This window comes from Pteropus alecto, unplaced genomic scaffold (genome assembly GCF_000325575.1).
Source record: "Pteropus alecto unplaced genomic scaffold, ASM32557v1 scaffold59, whole genome shotgun sequence".
NCBI lineage: Eukaryota > Metazoa > Chordata > Mammalia > Chiroptera > Pteropodidae > Pteropus > Pteropus alecto.
Genome location: NW_006443292.1, coordinates 3,400,507 through 3,421,309, shown reverse-complemented (window position 1 = coordinate 3,421,309; position 20,803 = coordinate 3,400,507). Strand labels below are relative to the sequence as shown.

Below are 20,803 nucleotides of genomic sequence, written 5' to 3'. Positions count from 1 at the left end.
AGCCGTGTGAACGGGCGGCGGCGGGGAGACGAGGGGCACCGCGGGCCGCCCTGTCACCAGGTATCGCGGAGGGGCCCGGCGCACGGCCGCAAAACCCTTCCACCCCCGGCTGTGTTTTCCCGCCCTTCGCTCTTCACACCCGCCGCGTCCCCCTAATCAATATGCCGTTTCCCCCTGATTATTCTGAGCTACGAAAAACAGGCACAGAAACCCATGTGGTGGCGTTTCCTTTAAAGGCTTTTATATTTCAAAATATTCTTAAAGAGGGTAGAATATTCCCCTCTCCCTACCACCCCAAGGGTCCTGCCCTGCGCAGGAAAGGCTTGGCGTTTCCGTGGAATCTTCTGGATGAAACTCGAATACAGAAAGTGACAGTGTCATCTGATATTGTTAAAAATCATTTGAGCTGATTATTTTTTCTCTTGCAAAAAAAAAAAAGCCGCTGAGTGTTTTGCCCACACGTTTGGGGCGTTGTTTTGACGTTTTGGGGGTGTATTGTTAACCTCGTGGGCTGGTCTGCATTCTTTGGGATATTTGTACCAGTTTTTTAGAGAGTGACTCTGCTGGGATAAAAATCGGCTGGATGTGATGATGAAGGTGCCACCCCGTCTCCAGATGGGCCACTCTGGCACCCCCCAGTGTGGGCCATCCTCCGGCTGAGTCCAGGAGGTGCTTGCCATGCCACCTCAGGGGACCATACTCGGGCATGGCTGGGACCCGTTACATGGCAACTAGCTTTGGGTCCCCGCTGGAAATAAAGCTTCAATTTCTTTTTTTCCTTCTCTCTCTCCTTCCAAGATATACCCTATATTTTAGCTAAAATTTTTAGAAACAGACCCAGTACCTTATGCAGTTGGCCGGGACGGTACTGGTGGGATGTGAGGGTGGGGCGCACTTTAGCCATCAACCCTAGAACCAGGTTCCAGGGGTTCACAGAGTCAGAGGCTCCCCCACATCATCAGCCCCACGCCCTCCAGCTCCCCAGCCATTATTTGCTCGTGGTCGAAGATCCTCCCAGATTCTGTGACTCTCCGTGTCACCTCCCTGTAATCCACGGGCAGCTGAAGGGTTCACAGCTCCGCTTGCATGTCACTCCCCAGGCCTAGCCTGGAGAGCGCCTATGGAAAGAGGCAGGGTGACTCAGCTCGCTTGATGGAGAGTCAGGGGGAGTCCCTGGAAAGTCAACACGGGTCGCCCATCTCACTCCCAGGGGCCTCTGTGGATCCAGACCTCAAGTTGCCCACATGGTGATGAGAGTCCGGCAGGAGAACCAGAGTTCCTGCCCCCCAGGGCCTGTGAACTTGCTCCCACCAGGTGTGGGTCTCCCAGAGCACAGCTGACCCAGCCTACGGTATAGGACATGGTTCATTGAGGAGTGTGGGGAGTTTTAAGGGACACATGGGGGTGAGCCCGGCGAAGAACTGGGAGAAGGCTTGTCAGGCAGAGGGAGCTGCAGGGGTGGCGGGGGTGGGCGGAGGTGGGTGGAGGTCGCTCCCAGAGCCTCATGGTTAGCACCCTGCACTTCGACTTGAGTGTATAACTGCCTGTAGCATCCCCAGGGATATTGACAAGTCATCTGCCACCACCATCGGGGAGCACCACGCATGGGAGAAGGAAGGAGAAAGAAGCGAGGAAAGTCTACAGAAGCCAGGTCGAGTGCTTAGCTTAAGGCTGGGTTATTTTCTTAGGGCAATAGGGAACCATCAGAGGAAGCGCACAAGGAATTAATGAGGCAGAGCTGCATCCTCAGAGGATGGAGGAGGAGGGGCCAGTGGGCGCGGGATATCGTGGGGTTGATTTGGGACCTGCCAAGTTTGAAGTACCCAAGGGGAGCTGGTCCCTAGGTTCTTGTGTCGAGCTCCAAAGAGACACTGGGGAGATACGGGCATGGTAGGGTGGCAAAAGCCATGGGTTTAGGTAAGAGAGAGAGAGAGAGAAATGAGAGACAGACAGAAAAAGAGATAGGGATAAAGACAGAGAATATGCAGGGAGAGGAGGACAAAGGCTGTGGAGAACACCCGAGATAAAGGAGCTTGTCTGTCTGGCTCCCCAGCTGGGGACAAGCCTCACGTGATGAGAAAGAGATGCTTCTGTCCTAACACCCAGTGAAGCCTCTGCTCTCTGTCCCCAGCCTCCATCTTTCAGCAGCCATGCAGGAGCCCCAAGGTAGACCAGCAGGAGAACTGCCCAGCCGAGCCCAGCTGCCCCACGAAGCCAGAGAGGTAATAAAATAATGACCGTTTGACACCACTAGGTTCTGGGGTGGCTTGATTTGCAATAGTAATACTTGACACAGAGCTTGATAATAAAGATTGAGAGGATGCGCACTAAACCCAGGATTTTTAGGTGGTAAATTACAGTGTTTTTCTTTGTTTCTTTGTGGTCTTTGGAGGTTTTGTGTATTTGCTCCTTTGTAATTGGAAAAAAGAACAGCACAGATTGTTAAATGGTTAAAAGTAAGATGGATATTTTTTCCTCCCTCTGGAATGTAGTTTCATTAACAGCGATATTGCTTAAAAAATATTATTTGTTCCCCACCATGTTCTAGGCCCGTGCTAGGTGCTGGAGACAAACCAAAGACCAAGGTAGACAAAAGAAAAGAAGCGGCAGAGGACAGCGTCATGGGGAAGGGAAGGTGGCCAAGTTCAGTGGCAGGTGTGGGCAGAAGTAAAGATTTATGGTGAAATAAGCCAGATACAAATGGAAAAATATTGTATGATTCCACTGACATGAGGTAGCTCGAGCAGTCAAATCCAGAGGCAGAAAGTGAAGGGGAGCAGGGAAGTCATAGTCTAACAGGTACAGAGTTTCTGTTTGGGATGACGGAAAGTTCTGGAGATGGATGCTGCTGATAGTTGCACTGTTGCAGAAAAATCAGACAAGCGAGAAACCAAGCAGCACTCGGAGAGTTGGGGAACTCAGGTTTATTACGCCGGCGGTCCCAGGAGAGCTAGCGCTCTGAAGATCTGGGCCCCGAGCTCAGGGGTAGCCTTGCTTTTATAGGGCTTATCTGTGCAGTCACAGTTGGCATGAGCTGATTGGTTAATTTGTCCTTGGGCAGTTACAGAGCGAGGGAGTTACTATGGACAACGGGCAGTTACAGAGCATGAGATTCAATACACCTGTTATCTGGACAGAACAAGCAAAGGGATACATCTGTTGACGGAACAAGCAAAGGGAGGTCACCTGCCCTTCAGCAAGCACGTCTACAGAAGCAGAACAGAGATGATTACAAGGTTAGCCATTTGAGTGGAAAATTCCTCTTCAGCACAGCTGTGAATATCCTAATGCCTCTGACTCGTAAGCCTAAAGATGCTTAAAATGGTAAATGTTACATTATGTATATTTTACCACAGTTAAAAAAAAAAAACAAAACATTTCTGGATGTCACAATCACCCTCCCCCACTGACTACCAAGTGCACCCCAGAGAAAGACTAAATTCGCAGTAAATCATTAGCCTGGGCAGAGGTCTCCATCTTTTAGGCAGGGCTGACAGTTGAGCGGGGAGTTTAATGGAGCCCACCCTTTTCCATAGCTGAAGGACTTCTAGACTGGAGTTTTACAGTTCTTTGGCATCAGGATCCGGAAGTCATTTACTCGTGATGGCAGGAGAGTGACCGGGAGCGGTATCAGGGCTGCCGGTTCGCTGAAGGTGGCTCAGGGTTTGAGGGGTCCTAGAGAGGAGTCGTCACTGCTGGTAGTGACCCCAACATAACTGCTGCATTGCAGACCCAGAACAATCAAAACATGGCTGTTTTCCCAGGAGCAGGGGACGAGGCAGGGACAGGAGTGACTCGAGACTTTTCTGGTGGCCAGGGCCTGAGGGTGGCCAGCTGGTTGGAAAAGGGTGTGGTCTCCGTGAGTGAAACACACGATTGGATGTTTATTTGCTGTATCGTGGAGGCGCTGGTACAGATAGAAGCTGAGCTAAATCTTTACAGGTTGTATTTTTCTAGGATCCTCACAGCAACCTTTCAAACCAAGAGAAGGAAAAGGGAGGATCTGGTCCACTTGGACCTCAGTCTCCTCACCTGTGTGTCAGGAACAATAACAATACTGTATCTGTCATAAAGATTATCAGGACCCCAGGGAGGTCGAGTAAAATGGCAACACGAGGTCCTTAGAGACTGAGGGGAGTCCTCTGAGTGTGGGCTCAGGGCTGGGAGCCAGGTGGTGGCAAATGAATTTAAAAATTAATAGAAAACAGTGAATTAGTCTCTCTCTTTTTCTCCTTGATCAATCTGGCTAGTGGTTTGCGAATTTTATAGATTTTTCTCAAAGAGCCAGCTTTTGGTTTCTCTGAATTTCATTATTAAGGCTGTTCTCTATTTCATCGCTTTCTGCTTTGATCTTTATTATTTTCTTCCTCCTGCTCAGTTTGGGTTATATTTGCTCTTCTTTTTCTAGTTTCTTAAGGTGGCAGCTGAGGTCAGTGATTTGAGACCCTTCTTCTTTTCTAATATTGTTGTCCACTGCTGCAGATTTCACCCTGAGTTCTGCGTTAGCAGCGAGCCACACCTTTTAAAATGTTGTGCTTTAATTTTCATTTATTTTAAAATACTTTTTAATATTCCTTTTGCGTGCTTCTTTGATCTGGCTTATGTGGATATATATATTATTTAGTGTCCAAATATTTGGAGATTTCCCAGGTGTCCTTCCGTTATTGATTTCTAGTAAGTCCGTCGTGGCCAGAGAATATACTTGTATGACTTGAATGTTTAAAAACTTATTCAGACTTGTTTTATAGCCCAGGATATGGTCTACCTTGGTGATGTTCTCTTTGCGGTTCGAAGAGTGTGTCCTGCTGATGTTGGGCGGGGCCGTTCTAGAGATGTCAGTTAGGCCACGTGGCTCGGCAGTTGGTTTGAGTCTGCGGCATCTTTGCTGATTTCCTGCCTGGATGCTCTATCCGTTATCGAGAGAGAAGCATGGAATCTCCGACCCTGATGGTGATTTGTCTGGTCTTGCACTTCTGTTACTTTTTGCTTCATGTATTTTAGAAGCGCTGTTTTTAGGGGCATTGATGTTTACAGCTGTTATGTCCTTTTTATTAATTGACCTTGATTGATTGACTTCATCTATAATTGCTAAATGACTTTCTGTCTCCAAATTTTGAGCTCTTAGAATGCAGTTACCGGGACAAAAAAAAAACAAAAACGGTCTACAAGTGGGCAAACGAGAGGGTGACGCCAGCAAGGGGCTGCCTGTGGACTGCTACCCCAAATGCATCTTGTGGCTCCCCAGACACGTTCCCATCTCTGGGGAACCCTGCGCCTGAGATTTCACGCCGTAGATCCTTTGGGTTCACTAGTCTCTGTCTACATATTTTTGAAAATGCCTGTGAGACAGGAAACACTGTGTCAGCCACCTTCCTGCCCAGAGAGAATGTGCAGCATGTGAGTGCTGGGGCCCAGGACGTGGGACCCAAAGCCGGGAGAGTCGGGGGACACTGAGGCTAGTTAGGGGTGCGGCATGATTACCTGGGACTGTAGATGTCAGCACAGAGGCCCGGGGCGATGAAAGCCTCCTCGGCCTGGCTGGCAGCCTGCAGGCCCATGAGAGCCCTGTGGATTTTGAAATCCACGGTGTGGCATTCCTAATGTAATACAGACATTTTTCGAGACGTGAAAATGTGCTTCTAAGGTAGGTGGGTGTGAGGATGGAGATGAGAAAAGGCATGGCCAGTGTTTGCTTCCCCCGAAGCTCGAGCATCCCTCCCCAGAAGAAAAGGAGCTGAGGGTCGTTTTCTGAATCCCAGTTCAGATCTTACCTGCTGCTGCCCAGAGTAACCCGCGCCGTTTCCAGGGTCACGTTTGTTCGTGTGCTTTTCGCTGTGCGTGTGTACTTTAAGCTGTGTGTGTGTCGTACTATGTGTTTTCATCAGATTTCTGGTGGCAGAAATGCAGCCTTGATGCCCTGGAGATGCCGGCCTGGACTCTACAAAGATAAACAGGCCGGAGTGCTTCCCATGCTGATAGCGTGTGTAATCAAGAAAAGGCACGATGTATTTCATCTAAGCCAAGCCCCGGAGACGGAACTCACGGCATTGGCATTGTCCTATGAACCGTCAGATGGAAGAAAGGTGTAAGAAACTACGGAAAAACGTTCATTCAAGTGAGGTTGGGTTTGGGTCGTCCGGCCTGAGAGGTCAGTGTCTGTACAACCCATGAAGTTGGCACTGAGCGTGTCGCTATAGCAGGTGACGGCCCCGTAGACAGCAGGAAGATGTCAGGGGTCTCCGTTCATCCTCACGCTGCTTATTATCATCTCAGGCTTTCTGTATTCCTCAAGAAAACAGAACAAAACCCACAGCGAGCTGGATCGGAAAAAACGTCTGTCACCTAGCTATCTGTATTTGCCTGTGCTGGAGAAAGGTTTTATCTTGGAATTGGGCGGGAGAGCAGAGGCCCTCTGAGGAAAGAAAAGAAAGACGAATCCAAAGGAACAGTTTACTTTTACCTGGACAGGTAAGCAGTCACCTGCCTGTCCCCGCGTGGTCTGCAGGCCTCGCCCTCACCCTAGTGCTGTTCAGCTTGGTGCTGCTTTAACTCTTCTGATCCACTATTTTTTTCATTATTATCGTGATTTTTAAAGCAATGTATAATAAAGGCACGAGGCCATCTCATCCCTGGAGTAAAGAGAGAGTATTCGGCACATCCGGTTGGTTGAGCCTGGCAAGCCCCAGCCTTTTGGCCACACGGGCCGGGTTTATTTTCAGCATCGCTACACGATGTCTTTGCCAGCTGACCCTTGGTGTGTTTTACGAAACCTTTGGTTTATTTGCTGCCTTTCCAGGCTCGGGCGCTCCTAGAGGAGCTAAGGACATAATTTCTTTGAAATAGAATGAGGTGGCACTGGCTCCACAATTAGGGCACAGGAAACCAGGAGGTAATGACGCAGCCGCTGCCTAAGTCGCTCGGTAAGACCCAGAGTGCGGAGGGCAGGGTGCCCGCCACAGGCCAGCGCGGGGTCGCGGTGGCACGCGCTGTTGGTGAACAGCAAGCACTAAGTCACCTCCTGGGAATGCCTCCTGTCAGTGGGAACTTTTAGCATGTATATAACTTTTCCGTGTTTTTCTTCTTTTTAAAGCACTCTTGTCCCATTTAAAAGCAACCACAGTGAAAATGCACTCAAGTCGTTATTCGTTAACGGCGCATGTCTCTGAGGGGTGGTGCGCTGCAGGTGTAGACCTGCGCTCTCTTCCTCACTGTCTACACTCCACGCATTCCGACGCACAGGGCCCAGCGTGGAGCGAGGGCCTGTGATACTGACAGGTCGCCCTCGATGCGAGAATGCGGGCGGATGGAAAGCGATGGCCTCGACTCCTCTGTCCGGCCACTGGAACACGTGCATGCGGTCAGGCCCCTGTGGGGAGAGGTCCCCGCAGACGGGACGTGCTCGTCTGGACCCAGGGAGCTGTGTGCCCTTTTGCGTGTCGTTTAGCCCATGGGAGCCTGGTTCCGTGTCTGTGGAACGGGTCAGCTAGCTCAGACTGTTGCCTTAGAGCCCCTTGCCGCAGAGCCCGGCCCTACAGCGGACGCTCTGTTGGCAGCATGTTGGTACTCTCAGTGGCTACTGCTCACGAGGTCCCAAACGAGAGTCAGTCTGACATGGAGGGGAGCCTACGACACGGTGCTGGGGCACATGGGAAGACCAGGGTGGCCCAGGGAGAGAGAATGGACCTGCAGATTGAAGTGAAGAGAGCCTCTAGGGAGACGGTGAGTGACTCTGTGCTGGAGGAAAAGTCACACAAAGGGGGGTGCAGAAGCCAGAGTCTGGTGGCAGGGACCCTGGAGAAGGCACACGGGGGTGGCACAGGGCACTGGGAGCTGGGCTAGGGCCAGCCGGCCCGCGAAACTGCTGCTTCCTCATCGCTGATGATGTAGCCTCTGCTCTGGTCATCAGCCCTGTGGTCAGGAAGACTGAGCCGCCTGTCGCCTTGTCCATGCCTCAGGCACTGGAAGGAGACCCGCGAGGAGCCGAGCGTGGGTGTGAACTCGGTAGAGGGGCCACCCTGATGACCTGGACGTGGCCGAGGCGCGTGGGCGATCGGCCCCACTTTGCTCGCCCACGTGTCGTCGGGCAGTGGGACTTGATCTTCCTCCGTGGGCCTCTTCCTCTGACCCAGGTGTTGTCTCCTCCAGGGGAGAGGTGAAGTAGGTGAGCTGCAGCTGGATGTCACTCGCCAGGCCCTGCCACTTGACGGCCTGCACCCGGGCCAGACAGCCAACCTCTCTGAGCGCCTGCAAAGTGGGGATGACAATGTCGGCTCCTCTGGGCTGCAGGAGAAATTCCGGGTGCTCCTCTGCATCAGGTGTCCAGTGTGTGCCCAGCACACGGCGGCTTTGGGAATATTCCCGCATGCCAGAAGTCAGCCGTCCTTCATCGATGCTCCCAGCCAGTGGCCTTCCCGGTGACCTCCCAGGCTGCAGTGTCCTTTCCCTTTGCCCTAGGGCCCCTCCTTCCGAATGTTCCCCAGAATGAACCGAACCCAGTCTCCCAGGGCAGCACTTCTCAGACTCTGCTTTGGGTTCTAATTATTTTATTTCCGGGCCAACTTCTCCATATTCTGCCAAATCCTGCTGCCACTTCCTGGAAGCCCCCAGCCTGCTTCTGTTTCTTCCTGCTTCTCCGTCTTCTTAACTCTGAGTCTCCCGAATGATCCTGTCACTGTTCCATTTCCTGTGTGAATCTCCAGAGTTAGAGTCTGTTCACCCACAACTGAGAAGACTCGACCCAGAGAAGCGCCCTGTGTAATGACAATCCCGTTTGTAAACGCTGGCCGCGAGCCCCGCCCTGTTCCAAGGGTTTTACGCATGTCTACGCCCATAGTCATCAATCACGACCTTTGCATTTTACAATAAGGAAACCAGAAAAACGGGGTGACTTGCCTTGCGTCCTGCAGGTGGCAGCAGTTGGAGCTAAGACGTGGACCCGGGCAGCCAGACTGGGATTCAACAGAAAAAGTCCGGTTTTTCAAGAAACAGGCAGCAGACACTCGGGAGCTCTGGAAAGCCCTGAGCTGGCCAGTGAGTTGGGTTCTTGATTCTGACTCTAGATTGGCAAGTTTCCTTGCCTGCAGTTATGTGGAGAGTCCAGAAAATCAATGCTACCGGCAGCAAATGCAGGATTCGAGGGGTTTTGCTGCATGTTCAGCTTGGCTGGGAAACGGAATAGACTGAAGTCTCCGCCTTTCACTTGGTCCAACAGAGGCGTGATATTGATGGTCAAGGGTGAACAGACAGCCGGTGTTCTGAGCCTCTGAGCGACACCCTGTGGGGACAGGTATGAGGCAGTTGCTCCAGGAGGAGAGGTGGGCCCGGATGAGACCCCGACCACTCGTCATGCACTGTCCCAGGATGCGTTTTCTTCTGGTCGGCTGTTAAAATCCACGGGTGTTGTTTATAATAACTGTTTGTTGAGTGCGTACTTTGTGCCAGGCGCGAAGCTTTAAAAAGCAGCTTTTATAGACTTACATACTTACCTTTTTAACATCGGAACTATTATTTCCACATTTCACGGATGAGGAAACCGAGGCTGGGGAAGTGACTTTCCTGAAGCCCACGGCCAGAGCAAGCAGAGGACATGGGGACCCATCTTTAGGGCAGCAGAGCTGCCTGGCCTTCCCAGGAGCGGCCCTGTAGCCTTTCTTCTTTCCCACACAGCCAGAAGGGCCACCTGGGGCGGGGCGGTGAGTAAGAACTCGAGGTCCAGGGGCCAGGGCTTCTCCCAGCGCCCCAGTTGTCATTTGTAAAATAACGTAATTTTGTTATAGAGATGGAAAACAGATTCACGGTTGTCAGGAGTCGGAGATGGGGGAGTGGTAGGTCAAGGGAGCCCGTGACGTTGGTACAGTTACGTATCTAGACAGGTGATCGTTACACGAAGCTACGCGTGTGATAGAGCTACATAGAGTTGTGCGCACACACACACCCCGCATACACACACACACACAGCACATACACACACACACACGCACGCACACACAACTACCCCAGCGTCAGGTCCCTGGCTTTGATGTTTCAGGCGTTAACGTTACAGGAGGCTGGGGGCCCATCCTATACATTTCATTATAAATTCTTGCCAGTCTATAATCGTTTCAGAAAATTTTTTTTAAATGTGTGCTTTGGTCCAGCGAATACGCACGTATCTCTTGTAAAAATCCAGAGCCCGGGGCGTGGTCCAGGGCGCTGCTGGAGGCGCCGGGTTCCTCGCACGCGACCAGTGCTGCTGACCTGGCATCCCTCAGACACCACTTCGAGCCGCGAGGCTCCGTGTGACGAGGGCCGAAATGCTTTAGAGAGCGAGGAGGGCGGGTAAGGGGGGCTGGAGGAGACTCGCGGAGGAGGTGGGGGCGAGTAGAGACGTCACGGGGGAGTGGGGCCCAGCGGCTGGACGGGGAGGGTGCTTCTGTCCATAGGGCTGAGCCGGGGGCCCTCGCGTGGGAGCCCTTGCTAGACGGGGCTTGCGGGTGGAAATGCCCGTTCCGTGAACTGGGAACATGAACTTACACTGTGTACTATTTCATAATTCAGTTGCAGTGGAATTTTTAATGAATTAGAATTTTGTAGAATTTTGCTTTGGAGAGGAAAGCGAACTGGGACTAGCTTAGGAAAGGGCTCCTGCTGGCGTGGGGAGAGGCCGCAGCGGGGACTCTGTCTGTCACCCTCTCGGTCACTCATTTTCATGCTACCCGCGCCAGGAGGTGGCCCCTCTAGCACTCAGGCCATGCCCGGAGTGGGCACCCGGGGTTCGAGGTCAGCTTTCCATGTGACTTTCCATGCCAGCCCCAGCACTTACCAGCGCTGTGACCTTGAGCAAGTCGCTGAGCTCCAGGGCCTCGGTCGGTTTGTCTGTAAAATGGGGACTAGTTACAGGAATCGAATGTGATTGTCGCGAGGATCAGATGAAGGGATACATTGGGAATATTGCCCAGCGCGTGGGAAGCATGTGTCACGTGGCCGCCTTCGCCATTGCGGCTACGCAGCTCCTGGGTGGCGGGGTCGTGTGGATTAAACAGAGCCGCGTATGGAGGGTGTGGGCAGGCTCCAGGACGTGCTGTGTCCTCCACACTGGTCCTGTGTGTTGTGGGCGGGCTCCAGGGAGGCCCGTCTGTCCTCTGCTCTGCTTCTCTCTAATCACCTGATGCCAACGTTTCTCAGCCCCAAACCACCCCCCGCCCTGGGTACCGAGCCCAGCGTTCTCGGCTTTTTGTCCTTCTCTTTCCACGAGGACTTTCACCTGCGTTTTAAGCCTACATTTGTTTCTCTAGAATGGCTAATACAGAGAGGCCTGTGTTAGCCAGGGTTCTCCAAAGAAAGAGAATATGTATTTATCCTGACTATATACATGCATAGTAGAAAGAGATGTATTATAAAGAATCGGCTCACGTGGTTGTGGAAGCTGAGAAGTCCCATGATCTGCTCTCTGCAAACTGGAGGCCCAGAAAGGTCTGGGGAGTAGCTCCAGTCCTTGGGAGTGCCTGAGGCCCGGGAGCGCGGTGGCGCGGTGGCGCGCATCCCAGTCCGCGGGTAGGGCGGGCACAGAGAGGGTTCAGCCTTCCTGGGCCTTTTCACTCGATTCAGGCCCTCAGTGGATGAGGTGATGTCACATTGCAGAGGGCCACCTACCTCCTGAGCCCAACAATTCAAATGCTAATCTGTTCCAGAAACATCCTCACAGACACGCCTAGCAGTAATTTAACCAGAGATATGGTGTCCCCCGCCAGGGAAGTGGACACAAAATTGAGCATCGCAAGGCCTGTAGGACAGTGTGGCTAGAAGGAGGGACTGAGCCCCTGGGGCCTCTTAATTCATCTTTACTGTGGCCCATGCTGAGAGCCCACAGGTCCCCGCCTGGCCCCATCGCATGGCCTGTGACAGGTGGGGGCTCACTTCATGGTGGGTCGGAGGCTGGGGACACAGGTGGCACTCTCCGACTCAGCTCCGTCTGGAATGCAGCTGGGGTTTTGGGTTCCAGCTATCTCATCCCTGGGTCGTATTTCTCAATTCATACACATTCTGAAGGGGAAGGTCTGGGATTCAGTGTCAGCCCTGAAACCGATGTCCCGATACCAGGAAGTGAGCGATGTCCTCTGCCACCAACTGACTCCTGTGCCACTCATAAGTCTATACCGGCCACTGGGACAGTCAGCAAAAATCAGTTTCAGAAAATATCGAGAGTAAGGAAAAGTCACTGAGAAACCGGGTACCTTCTGGGATGACTGTGGGAATCCTAAAAATGCAGCGACACCTGAAAATCACATTCTGCTTTAGAATCCTGTTCAGATCTGCATGTTCAGATCGTCTTGTATCTCTTTCAAATCAGGAGAGACAGTGGGGCTAATGAAAACTCGTAGCTGTTTTCTGCTGGGTCAGACCTTAACTTTGAACTTGGCAGGCCCGCTAGTGAAACTTACAAAAGGGCTGGAGAAATCCTCCCTTGGAATCACAGGCCCTGTGGAGGGCCGTCGGTCCTCTTCGTCCCCATCGTTGTTGTTGGTACCGGTCAGAACACCTTGATCTTGAGGCCCTCTGTGGGGCCCTTGCTCTCCCACCATCTCTGTCTGTGACAGTTGTCTCGGTGAGATTTATACGACAAGACTGTCTCTCGCAACGCAAAACATTCTTAATAAAAGAAGGCCACGCTGGAACCATCCCCAAATCATGGCCGGTTGTCGGGTGCTGCAGCAAACAACCCCGAGTTTGCCGGCAAACCGTGAGCGACAGGATGTGGGCAGGGGTCCAGGCGAGTCTGGGACTTGCCACCGTGTTTCGGTATTCACGTTTCGTCTGTGACAAGCGTCGCGTTGATCGGGGGTACAGTTTCCTTAGGAATTCAAGAGTGATTTGAACCACTCAAGCTCCGTACCCAAAGTAACAAACACAAAGAGCAGGGGAGATAAGAGGTTTGCAAAAGAACCTTCTTTTTCCCAGAAGGTTAAGAGGAATTCGATTACGGTCTGAAAATAATAAGATAGGGAACTGTCAAGTTGCCACGTACACAGACTCCTGTCTTTCCTGTGTGGCCTTCTCTCAGCACAATTCAGAAAACTTAAAATATGCCAAATGTGTCCAAGTAAAAATAGAGCTTTGTGAAGCAATCGGAGCCTCTAGGGGACCAGCTCTGACAATGACTTGGGGGTGGCCGGGGTGTATTTGGGACGTGCTGGTGAAAAGCAGGAGTGGGCGCCTGCCGTTCCTTCCCAGTTGGCCTTTTGGGGTTCAGGGTCTCCAAATGGTGGCTCTCAGGGGTTTCCCACGTATGGAAAGCTCTCCAGTCTGGGGTGGGGCTCTCCAGCTTTTGGGGGCGAGTTCATTGTAAATGGACGTCCCAGCCTTATGAGGCTCTGTCCTTTCTGGGTCCCCAGCTCCTCTTGCCTTGCTCCGAAACTGCCACCTGGGCTCACTGGGCCCTGGACTCAGGGACAACAGGTGCCAGCCTTGGCCTAAGCCACATGTGGGCGCCTCCGTATATGCCACTCAGGAGTTATTTCCAGTGAATGTCGGGACAGAAGCAGAGAATCCTGTCTGTCTCCTGATTGTTTCCAACAGGGCACAGCAGGGAGTCCGCTTCCTTCTGGGATTACTGCGGCCACCACCAAATGCCACTCTTTCTCCACGAGAAAACCGTTTCTGACCAGGATCAGGCCTCTGGACGTCTGGCCACTTGGGTCTCAGTCAGTTGGCTGCTAGGTATGGTTCACGGATGAGCCAGGAGTTTGGCGACTAACGGTCCTGGTTTGCTGAGACCGAGGGGTTTCTGGGGTTGGGGGTTATGAACGCGCCGAAACCATTACAGCCCCGGGCACACCCGACGGTGGGTGACCAGAGCTGTTGCTTTAGACCTTGTTTTCTCCTCTCTGGTACCCGCCCCCAGGTCCCTCCTTGTGTGTGGCCATTATGACTTGGTGAAGTTTGGTTGCTCTTGAAACGGATTCTGCAAAATATGTTTTAAAAATAAAAGAACCAACTAAAACCAAAAACCGCGGATGAAGCTGGTGGTGGCAGGTGCTGGTGGAAAGCGTAGCTGCCTGTAAGCGGGGTCCTCAGGCCAGGTACCCTCCCCGTGCCCCTCCCGCCTCCGCCTGTCCGTGAAGTTTGGACGATCACAGCAGCCCCTCCGTGGATGGGCGATCTCCTGAGCCTCCGGCCGGGGCTCACGCAGCTGGTGTCTGCCATCTTCTCGGGCCGTGGCGTCACCCTCCCACACTCCACGTGAAATGGTGCCTGACCAGCTCCAGGTGCCGGTAAATGCTAGCCACTGTCCTTCCGCACCCCCGCTCGGTAGGTAGTCTCCCTCTTTTCCACATGTGTCGGAGTCATCGAAAGAGCTAGCATTTGGGGCTGGTCCCTCTGTTGCAGAAGCCATGTTGTGGAACATCTTGACTTTTCAGAATATTACTATCTTTTAAAAAACACCTTTTTTTTTTTTTTTTTTTTTTTACTAAAATGTGTTTTTAAAAGCTGTCTTATTAATAAGAGTTACAAAAAATGTAATTCCCTTTCCCCATCTGGGCGTGGCCAGAGAAAGCCACTAGGGTCCCTGGGGTACCATGCCCTGAGTGAGATGGCGTGACCATGCCATTTTGCCTTCTTAATTGGCCCCCTGATAAAAAAAGAAAAAGTCCCCCACCTTTAATGAGATCACTGCCAAGGGCTAGACTCCACCTGATGCCTTCCTGGGACACCCAAGCAAGGACCATCCTTCATAATTAGTCCCTAGTGTGGGCTGCAGGCTTATTTCCAGCAGAAAACAAGTGGGAAGTGGCATTCGTCACCGCTCACCTCGCCCGCCTGCTCAGGAAGCCGGAGCCACCCTGCTCTGCAGGAGATGGCAGAGGGCAAAATAACTTCCCCTTATCTCAAAGTAGACAATACAGAAATTCAAGTTTAAAAGCAGTTACCCAGTTTCGCATACTCCCCCAGGCATCGGCGCTGAAATCCCAGCCCCCTTCTGACGAACCACAGTGACCCAGGTTCATGCTCCCACCTAGTTCCATCGCGAGGGCTCTGCCTGCCCAGCACCGTCACTGACGAGATGCGGCCGCTAGCAATGCCCACGTGCGCGAAGGGGAGCTGTGACGCCAGCACCGAGTCGCGAAGTCTGGCAGCGATTGCTGAGACTGCCTGCTTCCACCGAGGCCACCTCCTCAGCGACGCGCTGCAGAGTTTCCTTTCTACCCCCAGGGTTCGACACGAGTCGCTCCTTTCTAACTTAAGCGGGAATGTGTGCTAGAGTTTTTCACTTTCCCATAATTTACTTATTTTCTTATGTCCTAAAGTTTCCTCTAATTTTGCAATCGATGAAAAAGAGATCGGGAGCTATAACATATTTTTACGTAGCCACAGTGACATGTATTCGTCCTCACCCACAAAACAAACAAAAAAAACCTCAGGCCTTCTCACTCTCTAAAATGAAAACAGTTCAGAGAAGTATGGATGTGAGGTCTGACATCTGCACTTCTATTTATTTTTCCATCGTAAAAACAAACGGTCTTCAACGATTGCCGATGTCAAACGGAGTCTTTGGGCCGACGAAATACAGTAAGCCTGAGAATGAATAAGGCAACTAGAGAGAGAGGTTTCATTTAGCAGAGAGCATGGTGATCTTCCATACGGGTGAGATTCCCAGGAGGGAAACGTACGTCATCATCTTTGGCTCCGGGATCGAGAGGGCAAGGTGTGACCCTGTCACGGTGAACCAGAAAGCACGCAACAGGCGACCCGTGTCCTCACCAGGGACGGCAAGTATGGGTTTGCCAAGATGACAGTAAGACCCGAAATAGTTCACGTTTTCAGCCAAGCATAGAACTTTGTGGGATTTGCTTTGAATTTCTCATTGGCGAGTTGTGACTTCCTGCTTAAGAGAGAGAAAGGATTAAAGAGTTCGTATATTGTCCCTAACACAAAGAGCTCTCACAACACATTTGGTGCACTTGACATAAGTGAAATGTAATCCAACTGGTTTTAAATTCTCCTTGGGAGGTGGAGCAATCAATCAGCCGGAAGCACTGACAATTAAAATAATAATAAACAACAACAACAACAACAACAGCCCTCCTCTGTGTCAGATATCCCTGCTTTCAGATCAGCTACTTATCTCTCCCATAAAACACAGAATTCAAGCCCAGCTGCCTCTTGTCAGAGCATTAACAGGTTCTCCAAAAAGATGTCACTATCATGGTGGCCTTCGGACTCACCCTCCCTTCACACTCCAGCAGGGGCCAGCACACAATCTCTGTAAAGGCCGAATGGTGAATATTTCACGCTTTGCGGGCCACGTGGTCCTTTGCAGATATTCAGCTCTGCTGTTGCCATGGGAAAGCTGCCCTCCGTGATATGCAAATGTGGGCGTGGCTGTGACTCTGAATTGTGAATTTCATGTAATGCCCGCATGTCACAAACATCTTCATGCTGCTTTTGATTTTTTTTCAACTGTTTACAAATGTGAAAACTATTCTTAGCTCACAGACTGTACAAAGATAGGCGGTGGCTTGTAGTTTGCCAAAGCCTGCACCAGAATACGATTTTTCTTCAATAGGGAACTAGGTGCAGCTTGGCGATGAAGAGGGTCAGAAGGAACCACCCCAAGATATGCCTCTGTGGTGTGTGGATTGTTCTGAGCTGAAGGCAGCTGGGACCCAGTGGGATCGAGAGCAACTTCTGCCCTATCTCCCCGCTTAACTAGGAGAAGTTGAATTAGATGACTTGCCCATATAAAAGATGATCACAGACAGGCTTTTTTGACCTATCTGTGTGGCAAGGCAAACTTCTAATTATTGAGCATCTGCTCTTTTTATCCTGTGATGACCTTCCTGTCTTCTAAAGCCCTAAGGTCATCTTTAGCTCCGAATGTCATATGTACTTCATTTTTCCCTTTCTGTCTTTGGACCTCTCATGTATGTGGGGTCTCTGACACTTCTAATTATTGAGCATCTGCTCTTTTTATCCTGCGATGACCTTCCTGCCTTCTAAAGCCCCAAGGTCATCTTTAGCTCAGAATGTCATTTTTCCCTTTCTGTCTTTGAACCTCTCATGTATGTGGGGTCTCTGATTCTCACGTATGTGGGGTTCTCATGCATATGTATGTGATTAAATTTGGTCATTTTCTCTTGCTAATCTCTCTCATGTCTATTTGATTATTAGACCAACCAAAAGTTTCTTCCTTCCCTGCAGTGATAAAGTGACCTAATGATATACATTAACTGATTTTCTTTTAAATGAGTAATAGATTATAATTAAAATCAAAATGCGGATTAAGTGATTATGATTTTTATTAGTATGGAATTAGCTCACTTGAAGCAGTTATCAGTTAATCTTTCTTCTTACCCGTGGATATGTAATTGCTGGTTGCCTAGGTGAGGTTCGGCTTCAGCAGCCAGGTAAGGAAGGGCCCCGAAGCTGTACTTCATTTTTTTGGAGAGTTCAGATAGCACACATACATTCATGTTTTTAACCTTTCTTCTTAAAGGATAGCTCTCAAATGCTTTCGGCATTACTTCTTTAAAAATTAAAAATTGGAGACTTTTATAATATTAGAAACAACCATTTAAAATTGTCTTAAAACAATTGGGAAACTTGTGTGTTAGAGATCATCTTCCAATGCTGGATTTATCCTCAGTATTCCGTGGAAAACTGGTATAGGAGATCCTGGGTTTTATAACTTCACCTAGGAATTAGAAATAATTGCTTGGAAAATCGGCATTTAAAAATTTATGGTATTTTTCTATGGTACATCATAAGGTAACATATTCTCTACAGTTTATAAGAGAAAGGTTTGCCTGTATTTCTCTTCTGTCTTATAATTTTTCCCGTCAGTTTTTGCTAAGCCTTGATTTTTTTTTTAAGGACAACATCTCATCTGAAAAATAGCAATTGCTGTGATAGGAATTTGTTTACTTTAAAATCCAGTAGTTTGCTAGTCCCGTTGTCTAAATACTGCATTTTTCTTTCAGATTTCACAAATACCTTGGGAATGGCTATAACAGTCGTGTTCTTAACACTGAGGAAATTGCTGTGCAGATAAATGAGGTCAGATGCGGGATGCAGCAGAGTACTTAGCGACCCCCAGAATGGAGGAGAGGGCCATTCTGAAAGCACGCTCCAGACTTTTCTATGGAGCCCCTGTTTTCCTGGTGTGTGTAGACAGACAGACAGACATAGATAGCTATGGTAGATGATAGATAGGCAGATAGATATCTATCTATAGATAGATAGATAGATAGATAGATAGACAGACAGACAGACAGACAGACAGATAGATAGCTGATAGAGATAGATGATGGATGGATGGATGGATGGATGGATGGATGGAGATGATAAATGATAGATAGATAGATAATATTTTTCTTTTTTCCTTGGTTAGTCAAGACGTGATTGCTGAGTGGCTAAGCAGGTTTAAAAATCCAACTTATTTTCAAACAATCTGATTGTTTTCTTAGAAAATCTATGATAGTCACCTTTGAACTATTGGACCTCATCAAAGTGGCTGGATATGAGACTGGCATACACCCAAGCCAGTAGTTTTCTTATATACCAGTAATAACCAGTTAGAAAATGTAATTGGAAAGAAGTAACTCATTCACAATAGCCTGCAAATATCAGAAGTAGGAATAAACCTAGAAAACAATGTATTAGGTGTATTTATAAGAACTTTAGCCTTAACAACCCCCCCCCCAACCTGAATAAACCTAGGTGTGCTTATGTTCTTCGTGGGAAGACTCAAAACTTTAAAGATGCTGGTGCTGTACAATTTGATGTGCCAGACCACATGCTATTTCAGTCAGACCCCAGTATGCTTAATTAGCTGGTTTGCAAATTTGATAAGGAAGGGCTTGTCTTCCCAGATATCCAAACACTCGGTAAAGCTATGGTAATTAAAATAGTGTGATATTGTTGTAGAAATAATAAAACGATCAATAAAATGAAGCATAATGCATATGGGGATTTAACATGTGATATAGAAAGTAATTCACTTTCAATATAGAAGGTGAAAGGAATGGACCATTTAATGGTGTGGGAACAGTTGGCTATAATTAGAATTATTCCTTGCGCCATATACATAAATACATTGTGATTGGATTTAAAATTCAAATCTAAAAGACAAAACAATAAAAATGTTGGAAGCAAATGTAGAAGAATTTTTTTTTCTAATTTGGCTGTAGTGTCAGCAGAGCCAAGCAAGACAGAAACCCCAGAAGCTATCAAGGAAAAGAGGAAGTATTTGACCAAATATGGACTTTGGGAACAGGACTTGAATGAGAAACAGGAACTTTCCATTCTATAATTCTTTAATTTTTTTTTTTTCTGAGAGAACATGTATTCAGGTACTATGTGAGTCATTTAAAAAACAACCCAAAAACTTAAAAAAAAAAAAAATGTAACAAGGTTTTGAAAGAGTATGTTTTACAGCAGAGATTAATAACCCTTTAGTCCTGTCTGCTAATACCTTAGGTAACACCTGTGGTTATCAAGGGCTTAACAGAGGCTCAGGGGCCAAGAAAAAAATAACTTGTTTCTACCTCAGGGCCTTTGCACTTGCGGTCGCTGCCATTTCCACTTCCTACATGCTTGGTGCTGTCACTTTCTTTGTGCGTTTGCTCCCTTTTGTTTTATTCTTCTTTTTTTGGCTCTTATTTAACATACTGTTATGTTCTACCACCTGCCCACTGGAAAGTAACCTCCGTGAGGTCAGAATTTTGTTCACATTGTTCACTGCCGAATCCTGAGAATCTAGAAGAAGATAGGGCACACAGTAGGAGCCTAATAAATGTATGTTGCTTGAGGATGTGGCGGAGTGAAGTGTCCTGAGTGCTGTGGCCCACGCCGCCCTGTGTTTTCCTCCCTGTGGAAGGTGAAATCTCAGACTTCCAGGAGAGTGGTCCTGGGGCCCCCCAGCGTGGTGCAGTCATGTGCACAGCGGCCTCCTGCATTGGTAGCCGGACAGCGGCCATTCCTCGCCCTTTGTTTGGGGTGCCCTGGTCTTCCTCAGATAGGTCGCTCCCAAGGTGTGGGAGCACCTGGGCCTTTCCCCCAAGGTGCCATTTGCTGGGGTGCAGGGACAAGGCACACAGATGAGTTCCAGACCCATTCTGGGACAGAGGCCCAGGAGGGCTTGGGATGCCCTCCAGGGGACGGTCCTGAAGCACAAACTTCAGAGCTGCCAATCAAAGTGCAGGCGCCCGCTGACGGACCGCAGGCTTCCGGGAACCCAGGCTGGTGGCATTTTAAAACCACCCCTGCGCCCCACTTCCCGTGTGAGAAAACCATTCGAAACGGGCCAAGAGGACATACTGGAGAACAATTGCCTCTCACTGAGTTTTGCTGTTTCGAGTCAGTGTGAGCTTGAACACTTTACGAGGTATTCGTTATCAGCAAAAGCAGCGAGTTTACAGTTGTCGGGAGAACATGGAAGAGACTTTGGAATGGGCAGAAAAGATGACTGGGTGCCCCGCATTGTGTGTGCCATTCATTTTTTCAACTCTGAAAATTTTCATGTTTCGACTGTAAATTTTTGAAAAGCAACAATGCAAACGTTTCCCGTCTCTGGAAATAGAAGGGAAGTGGGAAGGGGCGCGGGTCCAGGCCCGGGGGCCCTGGCAAGGGGCGGCAGTGCGAACCGTTTCCTTTCGCAGAGAATCGAGGGGAATTAAATACTTCTTGGAGGCGGTGAACCCGCTTTGCGAACTGTTTGGGGAGCCAGGGGTCGCTAGCGAAGAAGGCTGCGTGGCGGTGGCCCCAGTGCAGGGGGCGGGAGAGAGGGGGACCCTCGGGAAGGGGACCGGGGCGGCCCCGGGGAGGT

The 20,803-nt window shown here is 49.8% G+C and overlaps 1 protein-coding gene across 1 annotated transcript in view; it reads left to right on the top strand.

Annotated features, from left to right (window-relative positions):
• The window catches only part of FAM169B (family with sequence similarity 169 member B), a 70,939-nt gene that overhangs the window by 5,235 nt on the left and 44,901 nt on the right, over nt 1-20,803 (top strand). The window contains exons 2-3 of the mRNA XM_015598711.1: nt 8,146-8,315; nt 8,907-9,030. Coding sequence (XP_015454197.1) covers nt 8,146-8,315; nt 8,907-9,030 — 294 coding nt within the window. The remainder of the gene's footprint in view (nt 1-8,145; nt 8,316-8,906; nt 9,031-20,803) is intronic.